Source organism: Thunnus albacares, chromosome 3, assembly GCF_914725855.1.
Source record: "Thunnus albacares chromosome 3, fThuAlb1.1, whole genome shotgun sequence".
Lineage (NCBI taxonomy): Eukaryota > Metazoa > Chordata > Actinopteri > Scombriformes > Scombridae > Thunnus > Thunnus albacares.
Window position 1 is genome coordinate 23917360 of NC_058108.1, and position 12028 is coordinate 23929387.

Sequence of the window (12028 nt, forward strand, 5' to 3'; positions counted from 1 at the left end):
AGGGTATTAATATCACATTGTGGATTTGGGAAGTTGGATTTTGGGAAGTATCACATGACAGTTGTAAATATTTAAGGATTGATCTTGTAAGGATACTTCCAGAAAACAAATAAACAGACAACAATTAGGGCATAAAGTTGAAGTTCTAACAAACAGAAACCGCTGTACTTCTCTTACCTTGGTGGTGCTGTATCAGCGCCTGTTGGACTGTTGAGTCTACCAGGCCCTGAGGCAGGTCCCTGAGGTACTGTTTGAGCAAGCTGGCCACCGTACATGTATCAGATTCAGACAACAAGTCCACATCCTCGCCACTCTCTAGACGGTGTTTCAGGGTCTCCACAGCACGGACATTCCCATTCACTCTGAACAAACCCTCCTGCTGTAGGGCTGGAGGAAAGTCAGAGAAACACTAGTTGCAGTTCAGTCATGTCATTAAGAGCCAGCCTATCTATCAATTATTCAATAAGAGGGATCACAAGGAATGTGATTAAGTCGGGCCCCTAAAAGTAGCTTTCTTGGTCATGTTTTCCATTTATTTTGTTCTTACAGTAGACTATGGGCAGTGATGTCAGTCTGTCCTCACAACAAATATCTCAAAAACACTCAAAACAATTAACTGGACAGATTTATAACTGATATTCATTGTCACCAGAGATTCATATGTAATGATTTTGGTAAACTCTTGATATTTTCTGTGGCACCACTGCCAAATCTGAATTTCTCCTTTACTTTGATCCATTACAGGTATCAGTTTTTTGGGTTTTTTTTTTTTGCTATCCATGGCTTGACCTTTCCAGTAGCAATACAATCAGGCCAAAAGTCCAACTCTTACACACACAAAAACACAGAGTTGGACTTTCGGTCTGATGAGCATGCTGATTTTGATGATCCCAGGCTTTTCTTCTACACCGACCCCCAGGACAAACTTCACATGTTTATCCCCACTGTGATCTAATAACGCAAATTTGTCAGTATGTTATTTCTTCAACACTTTTGAATTGTGAGGTGTAAAAAAAACATCGCAATTGGTTTTGATTTTTCACACAGGTTGTGAAAAATCAAAACCAAATTAAAGTGACGTTAATGTCTGAAAGATGGAGGATGCTTTAGACACTTAGCATTTCTGATTAATGATGTCGAGCTGACATTGTATTAATTGGACAGGTAATTAACGATGTAGCTAGCTAGTGTTAGCCAAATGCCACATTGACGTCTTGCCACAGCACTGCAGTGGCTCGCTAGGCTATTTTACAAAACGCATGCCTTTTCTTGTTGGCTGTTTGTCAGTTTATAACGTTACAGTGCTGAAAGTAGACAGATAACACTTCGTGGTATGCTAATTTAAGATTTACTACAATACAAACGTTAGCAGCAGTTGTTAATTGGCAAAATCTTGCTTCACACAGGTGAAGTGGACTTTAAGTTAGCTAACTTAAGAAACGTTGGGTAGCTATACCGACGTATATGTAACGTATAACTTTGCTATATCACTACTATGATATGCAGCCTTACCTCTACAGTACTGTTGTGGTAAATTTGAAATGTGTATATCACCAATGTTAGTATAAGATGTGTTTTCCTGTGACATCACTGGCTATCAACACGACTTTGACGGTGTTGTTGTAGGTTTCCATGGCAGCCACTAGATGTTACTAGAGAGACCTATTTAACTGTTAGGACCTTTAAAGGCTCAGTCCACTCAATATAGATAAAGCCAATCAAATACAATTAAATACAGTTTGTCAATTCCAGCCTATATACAACATCATGGCCACCTTTACTGTTACTTCACACTTTAATGACTTACCACAAACACAAACACAAAACAATAAACAAAGAAGCTAAAAACATTACCTCTGTCATGCTGGTGAGAGATATCAGATTTCTACATCCACCACATGGATGTATTACTCCACCCCACTACCATGCACGGTGAATATCATTTTGTTTTGTGGTGTTCACAACATTGAAAATCACATTTTAAAAACAGTGTTGGCGTTACTCTGGATGATCCACCAAACAGGCTGTCAGTACTTTTCATAGGGACTATTTTCTATGTAGAAAGTAGTTCCGGTGAAAACGGTTCACGGTGATGTCTGGAGGTTTTCCAACTGTTTTTTTTTTATTTGTTTGTTTGTTTTTTTTATATAATTTTCATCGCACAATAGCCGAAATCACATTCACCTCCATTGTTTTGTGGTGGCGGCAAAAACCCTAAACAAACACAGCAGCACTTTGTCTGCTGACATACCAAATAAATAGAAACAGTACTATGGACAGCAGTCATCAATATTATACTGCATGTTCACTCAGGAGACTGGCAGATGAAGTCAAATAGTTTTATACAAACATTATACTGACATCTAGTGGTAAAACGGAAGAACTACGGAAAATAATAAAATAGGTCAAGTACAATACCAGTATGTTTTCAAGTTTCAGCTCTTTAAAGACCCTGCACACCCATACAGGTGTTTTCAGTAATTCTGGCCGATTTGACCTCTGCTCAGGTTGATGTTGGGTTGGGGCTATGCTGGGAATTATGTCACCAAACTTCATGTACCAATAAGAATGATAAATTTGTTAAAGGATAGGTTCACATTTTTTCAAGTCCGTCTTAAACAACAGTCAGATGCCCAAATGAACACTGAAAGCTGTAATTATTCCTCAAGTTTACACTGGCTATTAAAAGACCCCCTTCAAATGCACTTTCAATGTAAATGTAAGTGAGTAATTTATCTGAAGCTTATATGAGACTTAAGCAGTCTGAGTTATCATATCATATCTACTCGATTTGACTAATTTGGATGGCTGAAGCTTCATATTAGCTTAAGATACACTTTTAAAGACTGTAAGTGGATTATGAAAGGATCTTCTAAGGGCCAGTATGAACAGGAGGAATGATTATGGCAAGAAAAACCTATTTCAATAATTTGGGCACCGGGCTATTGTTTTAAGACAGACTTGAAAAATTAACAGGTACAAAAAAACTTAACAGGAGAGTGAGGGAGGTGTCAATCAAGCACAGTCTATACATGTCCACACTGTCCTGAGAAGATGTCTAATCAGATACAGTAAGAGAAAAGATCAGTGTGGGTGGACCAAGACTGTATATGGGCTTTACTTTGCATTTTTGTTGATAATTTTATAATACATGTTAAGCAGTATTAGAGTATTTTGGATATATTTTTGTTACTTTTACATGCACCGCAAGGCTTCTGTACACTACAATCAGTTAATAGATTTTTTTTTTAATTTCTTGAATCGTGCAATCCGTCATACTGAACATCAAATTTGCTTTGGGTTTTGTTAGTTACATTATTAGCATTGATGAGCACTTTTTCTTACCTAGAAAATTGTCCTTTTACTTTATTTTATTTGTTCCAATAAAGTCATTTGTATTTCGACTTTTACTGATTTATAATGTTGATTCTCTGATTATATTTTAAAATAAAAAATTGCAACAAAAGTTTGGCAGAAATAAAAGTAGACTTGATGTTCTCTGTGGTGGATTACACAACTCAAGCAAGTTTCATTTGTCCACAGATAGATTTTTATACTGTAAATGGAAGGAAACAAATAAATGCCTCGAACAGTAAACAAAATAAGTCTGCAAAATAGTTAGCTGTCAAGTGCAACCAGCACTATTGAAAAAGCCAACACCTTCTATAGTGCTATTCTGCCTGAAATTGATAGACATTTCCCTATGAAGATAGTGGAAATCTATCCTTTGGATGGATTGCCCGCAAGATCAAGCACAAATCCATCAGAGACAAAAAGCCTTCAAGAGTGGAGAATCATGTGCCCTGGCAAAGTTCTACAGAAATAAGGTCCAAAAGGAAATGTATGCGGCAAAAAAAAAAAAAAACACTTCTACAAATCCAAATCAATATGCAAAACTCTGAAAAAGGAAGAATGAATCAACATTACAATAATTAATCCCCAGAACTTTGTGACGATTGCTAACGCAATCAACACAAATTTGTCAAAGTGTCTGAGTCGCTTCAGCCTCTTGAACGTTCAGCTTTACCTCCTTTCCTACCTTCCCCACCTATGCCCACTATTCCAGTGTGAGAGGTATATAGCAGACTGTCTTCCATCAACTGCCACAAATCCCCCGGCCCAGACATGATTCCCTCAAGAACATTGAAGGAGTTTGCATGAGAGATCACCCTTGCTTTCTGTGACATCATCAACAGTTCATTTGATGAAGGGGTCATCCCTGGACAATGAAAAGAGGCCACTGTTGTCCCCATGCCAAAATCTTCCCCTCCAAACACTGATGAACTGAGGTCGATCTCATTAACAGTTCAGCTCTTGAAAATATGTGAACAGTTTGCTGCACAGTGGATCCTGAATGACAACATGCCAAATCTAGATCACATGCGGTTTAGCAGCTGACAGAACCGCTCCACAGCACACAATCTAGTCAGTCTAATGGACTTTGTGTAGGCCTGTGATGTTCCGGGTTCAGTGTGCACACTAATTACAGCTGATTTTGCTGAGGCCTTTGATGTTGTAGATCACACAGTGGCAGTACAGTATCTACTCGATCTAGGAATGAGCCTGAGCCTGAGCCTGATTCCATTGGATCTGCAGCTTCATGACCGACTGTCATCAGAAAGCGCTACAAGGGACATCTCTCTGATTGGGAATATCCTACATGTGGAATTGTGCAGGGAACAGTACTGGGCCTACAGTCATCCTAGCAGTGATTAACAGTGCCCTCCATTACGAAACAGACTACTGGAAATATGTGGATGATATGACTCTGGCCCAGACATGGACATCCCAACTACCTTGTACTCTCCAACAGATTCTGAATGGTCTTTACATCTGGGTAGAGGAGCACAAAAAGAAACTCAACCCAAGGAAACTCTCTGCACTCTCAGATTGTGCATTCTAGCAGAGAGACATGCTCAACTGTGTCTTGGCTTTGCCAGAAAGCTGCTTCAGTCCAACTTCAGTGATTGGCCACCAACCCTCAGGGAGGATCTCACAGTCTGTCAGAGAAGGAACTCAAACTGACCATCCCGAGATGCCGAACTGAGAGATACAGGAGATCACCAATCCCCTATATGTGCAGACTCCTAATTGACAGCGGATTTCAGATTTCATATTTGTGACATGAGATATTAGATTTTAGCTTAGATAATTGCAAATTTTTAATTTTGGTCTGTTTGAAATTTTTAATCTATTTTAAATTTTTGGTCTACATATATTGATGTTTCATTGTAACAGCAAAATAATTCAGTGTTTTTAATGACAATTGTCTTTATGAACCTTTAATAATGTTGAAATGTCAATAAGCAAACTAACTAAATATGTCTAGATTCATAATATATTGTCTTATTTGGAGGAAACTGTGATGTCACTAAAACTGATGAAACTGAAAAATGACACCCTACAATGACAAAGTGAAGTTCAGAATGGGGCATCAAATGTGTCCAGCAGGTCCACAAAAACAATTTTGATTCAATCTTTTCAATTTTGATTTTACTCACCATGCTTGCCGAGATACTCCACCATCTTCCGCACCACCAGAGGCACACCATCCTCCACGAGGCCCTTCTCACACAGCTCAAACAGGGGCGCTCCAAACAGCTTTGTGTGCTTGGCTGCCACTGTTCTGGGTCTCAGCATGGGTATCTGGACCATCTTCTTCATGTCTTCTTTAACCTGCACCGCTGTCTTGTTGTGCTGCAGGTAGAAGAGCAGAGAGCAGCTGTCAGACACTGACACTATTGGCACAGAGGGCAACGCTGTAGCTGGCATCAGGTTAGACACCAGTGACACAGCTGTCCTGGAGGAGGGAGGCCCCCACTGCTCCAAAGACTAAAAGGTGTATGATGTGGGGGTATCTCTGTGGAGTCCATACATGCACACCTCCTGCAGTCGCGCTGTCATGCACTTAGAGGACAGTGTGTGCTGAGAGCTGGAGGGAAGAGAAAGAGGAGGGCTGGCTGTGCATGTGTTGCTACGACAAATGTCAGGTTACCACGCAACACCTTTGGTCAAAGGCACTGCAGTGATAGTGATACGCACACCTGCACAAATACACATACGCACATGTAGACACAAATGCACTCAGATGAGGTGATGACCAGCTGTTGTTAAAGGAGAAGTTCACAATTTTTCAAGTCTGTCTTAAAACAGTAGTCAGGTGCCCATGTAAACAGTGAAACATGTTTTGCTTGCAAGATTTATTTGTCCTGTTCATACTGACCATTAAAAGATCCCTCCCTAATGTTCTTCTAATGTACGTGATGGGGACAAAATTCACAGTCCTTGTTCAATGCAAAAACGTATTTTAAAATTCATCTGACGTTAATATGAGGCTTCAACAGTCTAAATTTGACAAATCAAAACGGTTTCATCAAATGTTATAGGCTATGTCTGAAATTACTCCCTCACACTCTTCACTACTCCCAATATCTGTGGTTCTTAAAGTGGGTTCCAAGGACCCCCAGGGGTCCTTAATGGGTTTCCAGGGGGTCCCTAGCAAGCATTTATTTTCACCATAATTCCATCCATAAGCAACACAATGACAGAATGTATGACTATTTGGGTTTCATACACTTTCTGTAATAAAACATCTAAAAGCAAAAATCTTATCAGATGGGGGACCCTGGGACAAAATCTTACCAAATGGGGGTCCATGGTCTAATTTGTGTCAGTTTAGGGGTCCTTGACTTTAAAGTTTGAGAATCACTGCCCTAAATAATAGATACTCAATAGTTTAATCAACAGTGAGCAATAAATTGTGATTACAATGATAATTTTCACATCTATAAAATGTGATGCAGAATGGGGTTAACAGAAAGTAGAATTTTTTGAGGACACTATATAGTGCATAAATTTACACACTCAGAATTTGGACACTCAAATAAAATGACAGACAGTATATTTTACTGTATAGTTAATAGGGAGTAATTTCGGACATGGACAGACTCTTGTCTTTTTAACACAAAAATTTCCTCTTCCCTCATTTCATACTAAAAAGACTTTAACTTTGGAAGACACCACTTAATTTGTCTAACTCAGACTACTAAAGCCTCATATTAACATCAGATGAACTTTGGAAAACATTTTTGCATAGAACGAAGACTGTGGATTTCGTCCCCCATCATTCACACATTGGGAAGCAGGTTCTGTTCATATGGGCAACTGACACCTGAAAAATTGTGAACCTGTACATGAACAGCTTGCATATTATTTTCAATGGATGGTAAGCATAATAATCTAAATTTCAGCTGTTCATTTGGACATTAAGAAGAGTGGAAGATGAAAAGGTTTTACTGGAAACCTTTCTAAGACCACTGTGTGTATAAAACGTACAGTATTGTGTGAGCCAAGAGTAAAGCATACAGGAGTTGGCTCCTTGAACAGAAATGTATTTCATCTCTTGAAATGTGTGCATGTGCTCTAATTGCCAGGCTGAGCCCATTTGCCTCAGTGGACAAACATTCACCAGCTGTACATCTTATCTGATTTTAATGCAGGCAAACAGTGCCACATGTTGTCTCTATTTCTTCATATATAGAGACACAGACTGTACAGCATGCTCTCTCATTGTTTTTCCCTGAGTGTAAACATTGATTGTGCACACATTCTCCCAACAAAAGCGTCACCTCAATTCGATGAGGCAACATTAGACAGAGCAGTGTAAATTATTGATTCATTCTGCATACTCAACTACAGTTTATTGCATTTCTGTCAATGTTAAATCAACACCAGGAGCAAAGAGGGTTAAGACACAAACCGGAAGCAGGTTTCGGACACTGGGTGAGGAGGAAAAGACCTCCTGCACCACAGATTGAGTTTTACTGTTGTTGCCATAGCTACAACCACACCATGTGACATTGTTTCGTTTCAGAGTTCACCACTTCAAACAAGTGAAATGACCCATGAAGTGAAATGAGTGGCCCTGCTCGCTATGATTTGGCATCAATGAGGTCCACAGTGACACAGTGGGTTTACTGTGTGGAGAGGGGGAAGAAAAAGTACCATTTATTCCCTATGGGGCCAATTGTTTAGACATAATGGGTACAGGCATGTGCCATTCTTAGGTCAGCTGATTAAAAGCCCACTTCACAGATGGTGCTGAGATGGCTAAGGAGACAAGATCTTTACCGTGGCAGATGCTGCGGCAGCGTTATTACGACATGCATCCACACTGAAATGAGCATCTGAGAAACTTTTACAGACAAGCTGATACGTGTTAATGGCACTCCGTCATCCATTCCTCTCTGGCAGGTGCATAAAAATATGCAAATTGCACCTTTGTGATGAATGTGAAATGATAATAAAGTATACTTCCTTTTTTATTCTGACTGCTTCATGCTTGAATGGCTGCTTGAGAAGCAGCACAACTGAATGGGCTAAGCTGCACTAATATATTGTAGTCTGACATATGGACTATAGAGCTGCAGAAATTAGATTGATTAGTCGATCGGCAGAAAATTATGACAGTTCTATGACAGTAAACAGAATATCTTTGGGTTGGGGACTGTTGGTCGGGACAAAACAAGACATTTGAGGACGTCACCTTGGGCTTTAGGAAATAGTGATCAAAATTGTTTACAATTTTCTGATATTTTATTGATCAAATAACAAATAGATTAGTCGATAATGAAAATAATCATTTGTTGCAGCCCTAATGGACTAGGTTTTAAGAGTCAGCACAAATTAGAGTATTGGTAGGTATGAAGACAATAGCCATAACAAAGTGAAGCACAAATCAGAATTCTTGTATTTTTTAACTGTATTGTAGACGGTAAGGAATAATAACAATAATAATAATAATTAGAATAATAATAATAATAACAATAATAATAATAAAAATGGATGATGTTTATATAGCTCTTTATCATGATACCCAAAGTGCTTCACAGTGAAGGGGGGAAACTCACCTCAACCACCACCAATGTTTAGTAAACACACCTGGGTGATGCACGGCAGCCGTTTTGCACCAGAACACTCGCCACACATCAGCTTGAGGTGGAGAGGGAGGAAATAATTGAGCCAATTACACTTGGGAATGATTAGGTGGCCAGATGGAGAGAGCCAGGTTGGGAATTTTGCCAGGACACCGGGGGAACCCCCTACTCTTTGCGATAAGTACTATGGGATCTTTAATGACCACAGTGAGTCAGGAACTCGGTTTAACATCTCATCTGAAGGACGGAATGAAGGATGAACTTAACCTGAAATCTGTGCATCCATTTTTTTAGTCTGATTTGTCTCTATGACATAGAAAATTGATAATACTGCCTGGATCAATATAATACAAAGTGCCTTTTAAAATGCAGTTGGTCAAAGTTAACTGCACTTTATTGATCATTATATAACTTTAGAAGGTTTACCAGATCCTACAGTTTTTTTTATATTATGCTGTACATGCATCACAGTCTGTTGTTGGTAGTAATGTTAGTAGGTCACAGCACAGTTTGAGTAGCCATGAGTAAACTCCAGTAGTACTACTACTCATGCAGGTGTTAAAGAGTTAAGCCGGTCTGAGCTAGGTCTGACTGTGATAGGCCTTACTGAACAGATGTCCCCTAAATCTGTCTTTACCCTTGTATAAACTCACATACATACATGCACACACCTTTTCTTGGTATTGAGCTATATGCAAAACCAGAGATATATTTTCAGAAATATAATCTCAGACATATGCACACTCATATGCATTCACATGTACAATAACACCAATGTACGTATGTGACACTGACCCATATATTTGTCATTGAAAAAACCCACTGTCTAACTCTCTCAGTATTGTGTCAGTGATCCAGAGGGGACACACACCTCATTGAAATTGAGTTCTACCCACATTTTACCTTTCACTTGAGCCTGTCTGTCACAGTTCACATGAGACCCAACAACTGCTGTTCTGGGGTCATGTCAGGTTTTGCTGCCTTCAGTGTTATTTTCACAGTGGTGATTTGATATGGCCGTTCAAGATTTATTTTTCTTTATTTTCTCACCTTATGAAAAGTTAATGCAACGGCTTATACTCTGTACATATGTGAACTGAAATTGAGAAAACAAGAATTTACACCCGAGAGGACTAAGTCGCAGGCAGTATCTTTGTAATCCGTGTTGACACTTTCATATCAAAGCTGAGCTGCAGTGTTGGACCCATGTAAAACTCTAGTTATAAGCATGGTCCCCTACTTGAGCTTTTATCACTTGGTTGGTGTGAAAGTGACAGTAACTGAGCATATAAAAACATTATACTCCTCACTTTGTACTCCCACTAAAGCAGACCTCCCCCCATGCACTGTAATTAATATTCAGCGTTAATAGTAATTTTCAAGGTTTTGTCCCTTTTGTCCCACAGTATAGAGCCTGTGTGAACCGGAACAGCCAAGCATAAAGGGAAACACACACTGGTAGAACCAAATTGCCTCTATTGTTTACAAGGACAGTCAGCCGTGATTAGCCTAATAATCCTCATCCCCGTCTCCCCTCCCCCATCCTTAAAATATTTTCACACTACAACTTCTGACAGTGAGAAAGAAACCTATTGTCAAGGGACAATTGAGAGACTCCGGAAGCTAAATGACTGTGGAAGTCTGCTTTCCTCCCTCTTTTTCTTAAGCATTTTTAATAAAGCGCCTGCTCGGGATTATTTTCTCAACCATTTGGTATAATTTAAATCAGTACACAAATGTTTTTTGAGGAGGTTTAACACATGTTAACTGGTAACAGATGAGGGGAATTTGTTTATGCCTTTATAACTTGCTCATGGAGGAGATAGCAAGCCCTAGCATGTGCCCTCCTTTCCCAACCCTCTACCCTCTCCCTCCCCTTGACTCTGCCTCTGTCCCTATGTGGGTGGCCATTGAAGCAACTGGTAGCAGAGGCACCACGAGAAGTAACAGCTGCAAGGCTCAAAGAAACTACTGCTAGAGTTTTTAAAAGTACATAAATATAAGTCTGTTAGAGCCATTTTGTGCTTATAAAGACACTATTTCCAGTGTGGAAAGTTTGTGGAAGGTGACCTCATTGAGGCTCTAGATCATTGCTAGGAAAAAAATTGCAGGTATGAACAGGAAACATGAAGCTCACTGTATGTGTTTGTTCCCTCTCTCTTTTTTCAAACTGCATGTACAAGGATGGCAGACTAAAAACAGAAAACAGCACTGTCTGGTAAGGAAGCTGTTTTCTCTGTGAAGACTGCAGGGGAAAGTTTTTCAGCATGATGCCAACAGTCACGTAATCACTGAGGAAAGCTACTTTAATTTAGGGAGGGAAAGAAGTTTGTCCCTCCTTGACATTTTAAAAAGCCACCAGGACATCCAAGACAGATATACACACCATCACAAAAGAGTGTGTAGACTGACACTGAAGCATACAGTCCCCGTTATGCATTCTTTAGCCCTTAATCACAGACTGAATGGGAAGTCTCTGAGCCAACCCAGGCTTTGTAGCTTTTACTCACACAGATGGTCAGAGCTCCTGCCCCCATTCTTGCACAGAAGAAACGCCTGCCGAGGCAAAGATGAGAGGAAAAGTTGGTGCTATCTTCCCTCCTCCTCTTCTCCTCACTCTGTTCCAGGGCGCACTTCTTGACTTTTCCCAATGGTGGGAATCCCTTTCACCTTAAAAAGTGCCATCCAAAAACCCCCAAAACACAACACAGATAGTCCAAGCTGGGAGAGAGTGTAAAGAAGTGCTGTCAGCATAGGCAGTCCTACCCATGAGCACAGATTAGTGCTTGTGTCTTTCTCTTCCTCCCTCTTTATTCCCCTCTCTCCTCCTAGGCTGAAATCTGAGCCGAGCTTTCCCATTGGCCAAGTTGCCTGGTCATGTGACAGAGGGGTTAAAACCCAAAACTTTAAATCTGTGCCTGCATGATTCATCTGTCTGCGAGTGAGGGAATAAAGGAGAAGCACTGAAAACTGGGAGGTTGAAGAGACACAAATTCATGTTGTAGTCAAAACTTTAGTAGCATTAAAATAACTCACAGAAAAAGGAAATATAACATCTATATCTGAGTGAAACATCTATATCTAAACATCTA

General features: G+C 39.8%; 1 protein-coding gene across 5 annotated transcripts in view; it reads right to left on the reverse strand.

The window, feature by feature from the left end:
• The window catches only part of fam13a (family with sequence similarity 13 member A), a 66209-nt gene extending 54488 nt beyond the window's left edge, over positions 1–11721 (reverse strand). For 2 of the 5 annotated variants that reach the window (XM_044347159.1, XM_044347161.1), the window contains exons 1-3: positions 11447–11720; positions 5502–5697; positions 178–387 (exon numbers count right to left, since the gene is read on the reverse strand). In XM_044347159.1, the coding sequence (XP_044203094.1) occupies positions 178–387; positions 5502–5697; positions 11447–11473 (433 nt within the window). In that variant the 5' untranslated portion in view covers positions 11474–11720. Of the gene's footprint in view, positions 1–177; positions 388–1512; positions 1646–5501; positions 5698–11446 lie in introns of those variants that run through there. The other 3 variants (XM_044347158.1, XM_044347163.1, XM_044347162.1) reach the window with 3 other exon arrangements.
• Between the last annotated feature and the right edge of the window lie 307 nt (positions 11722–12028).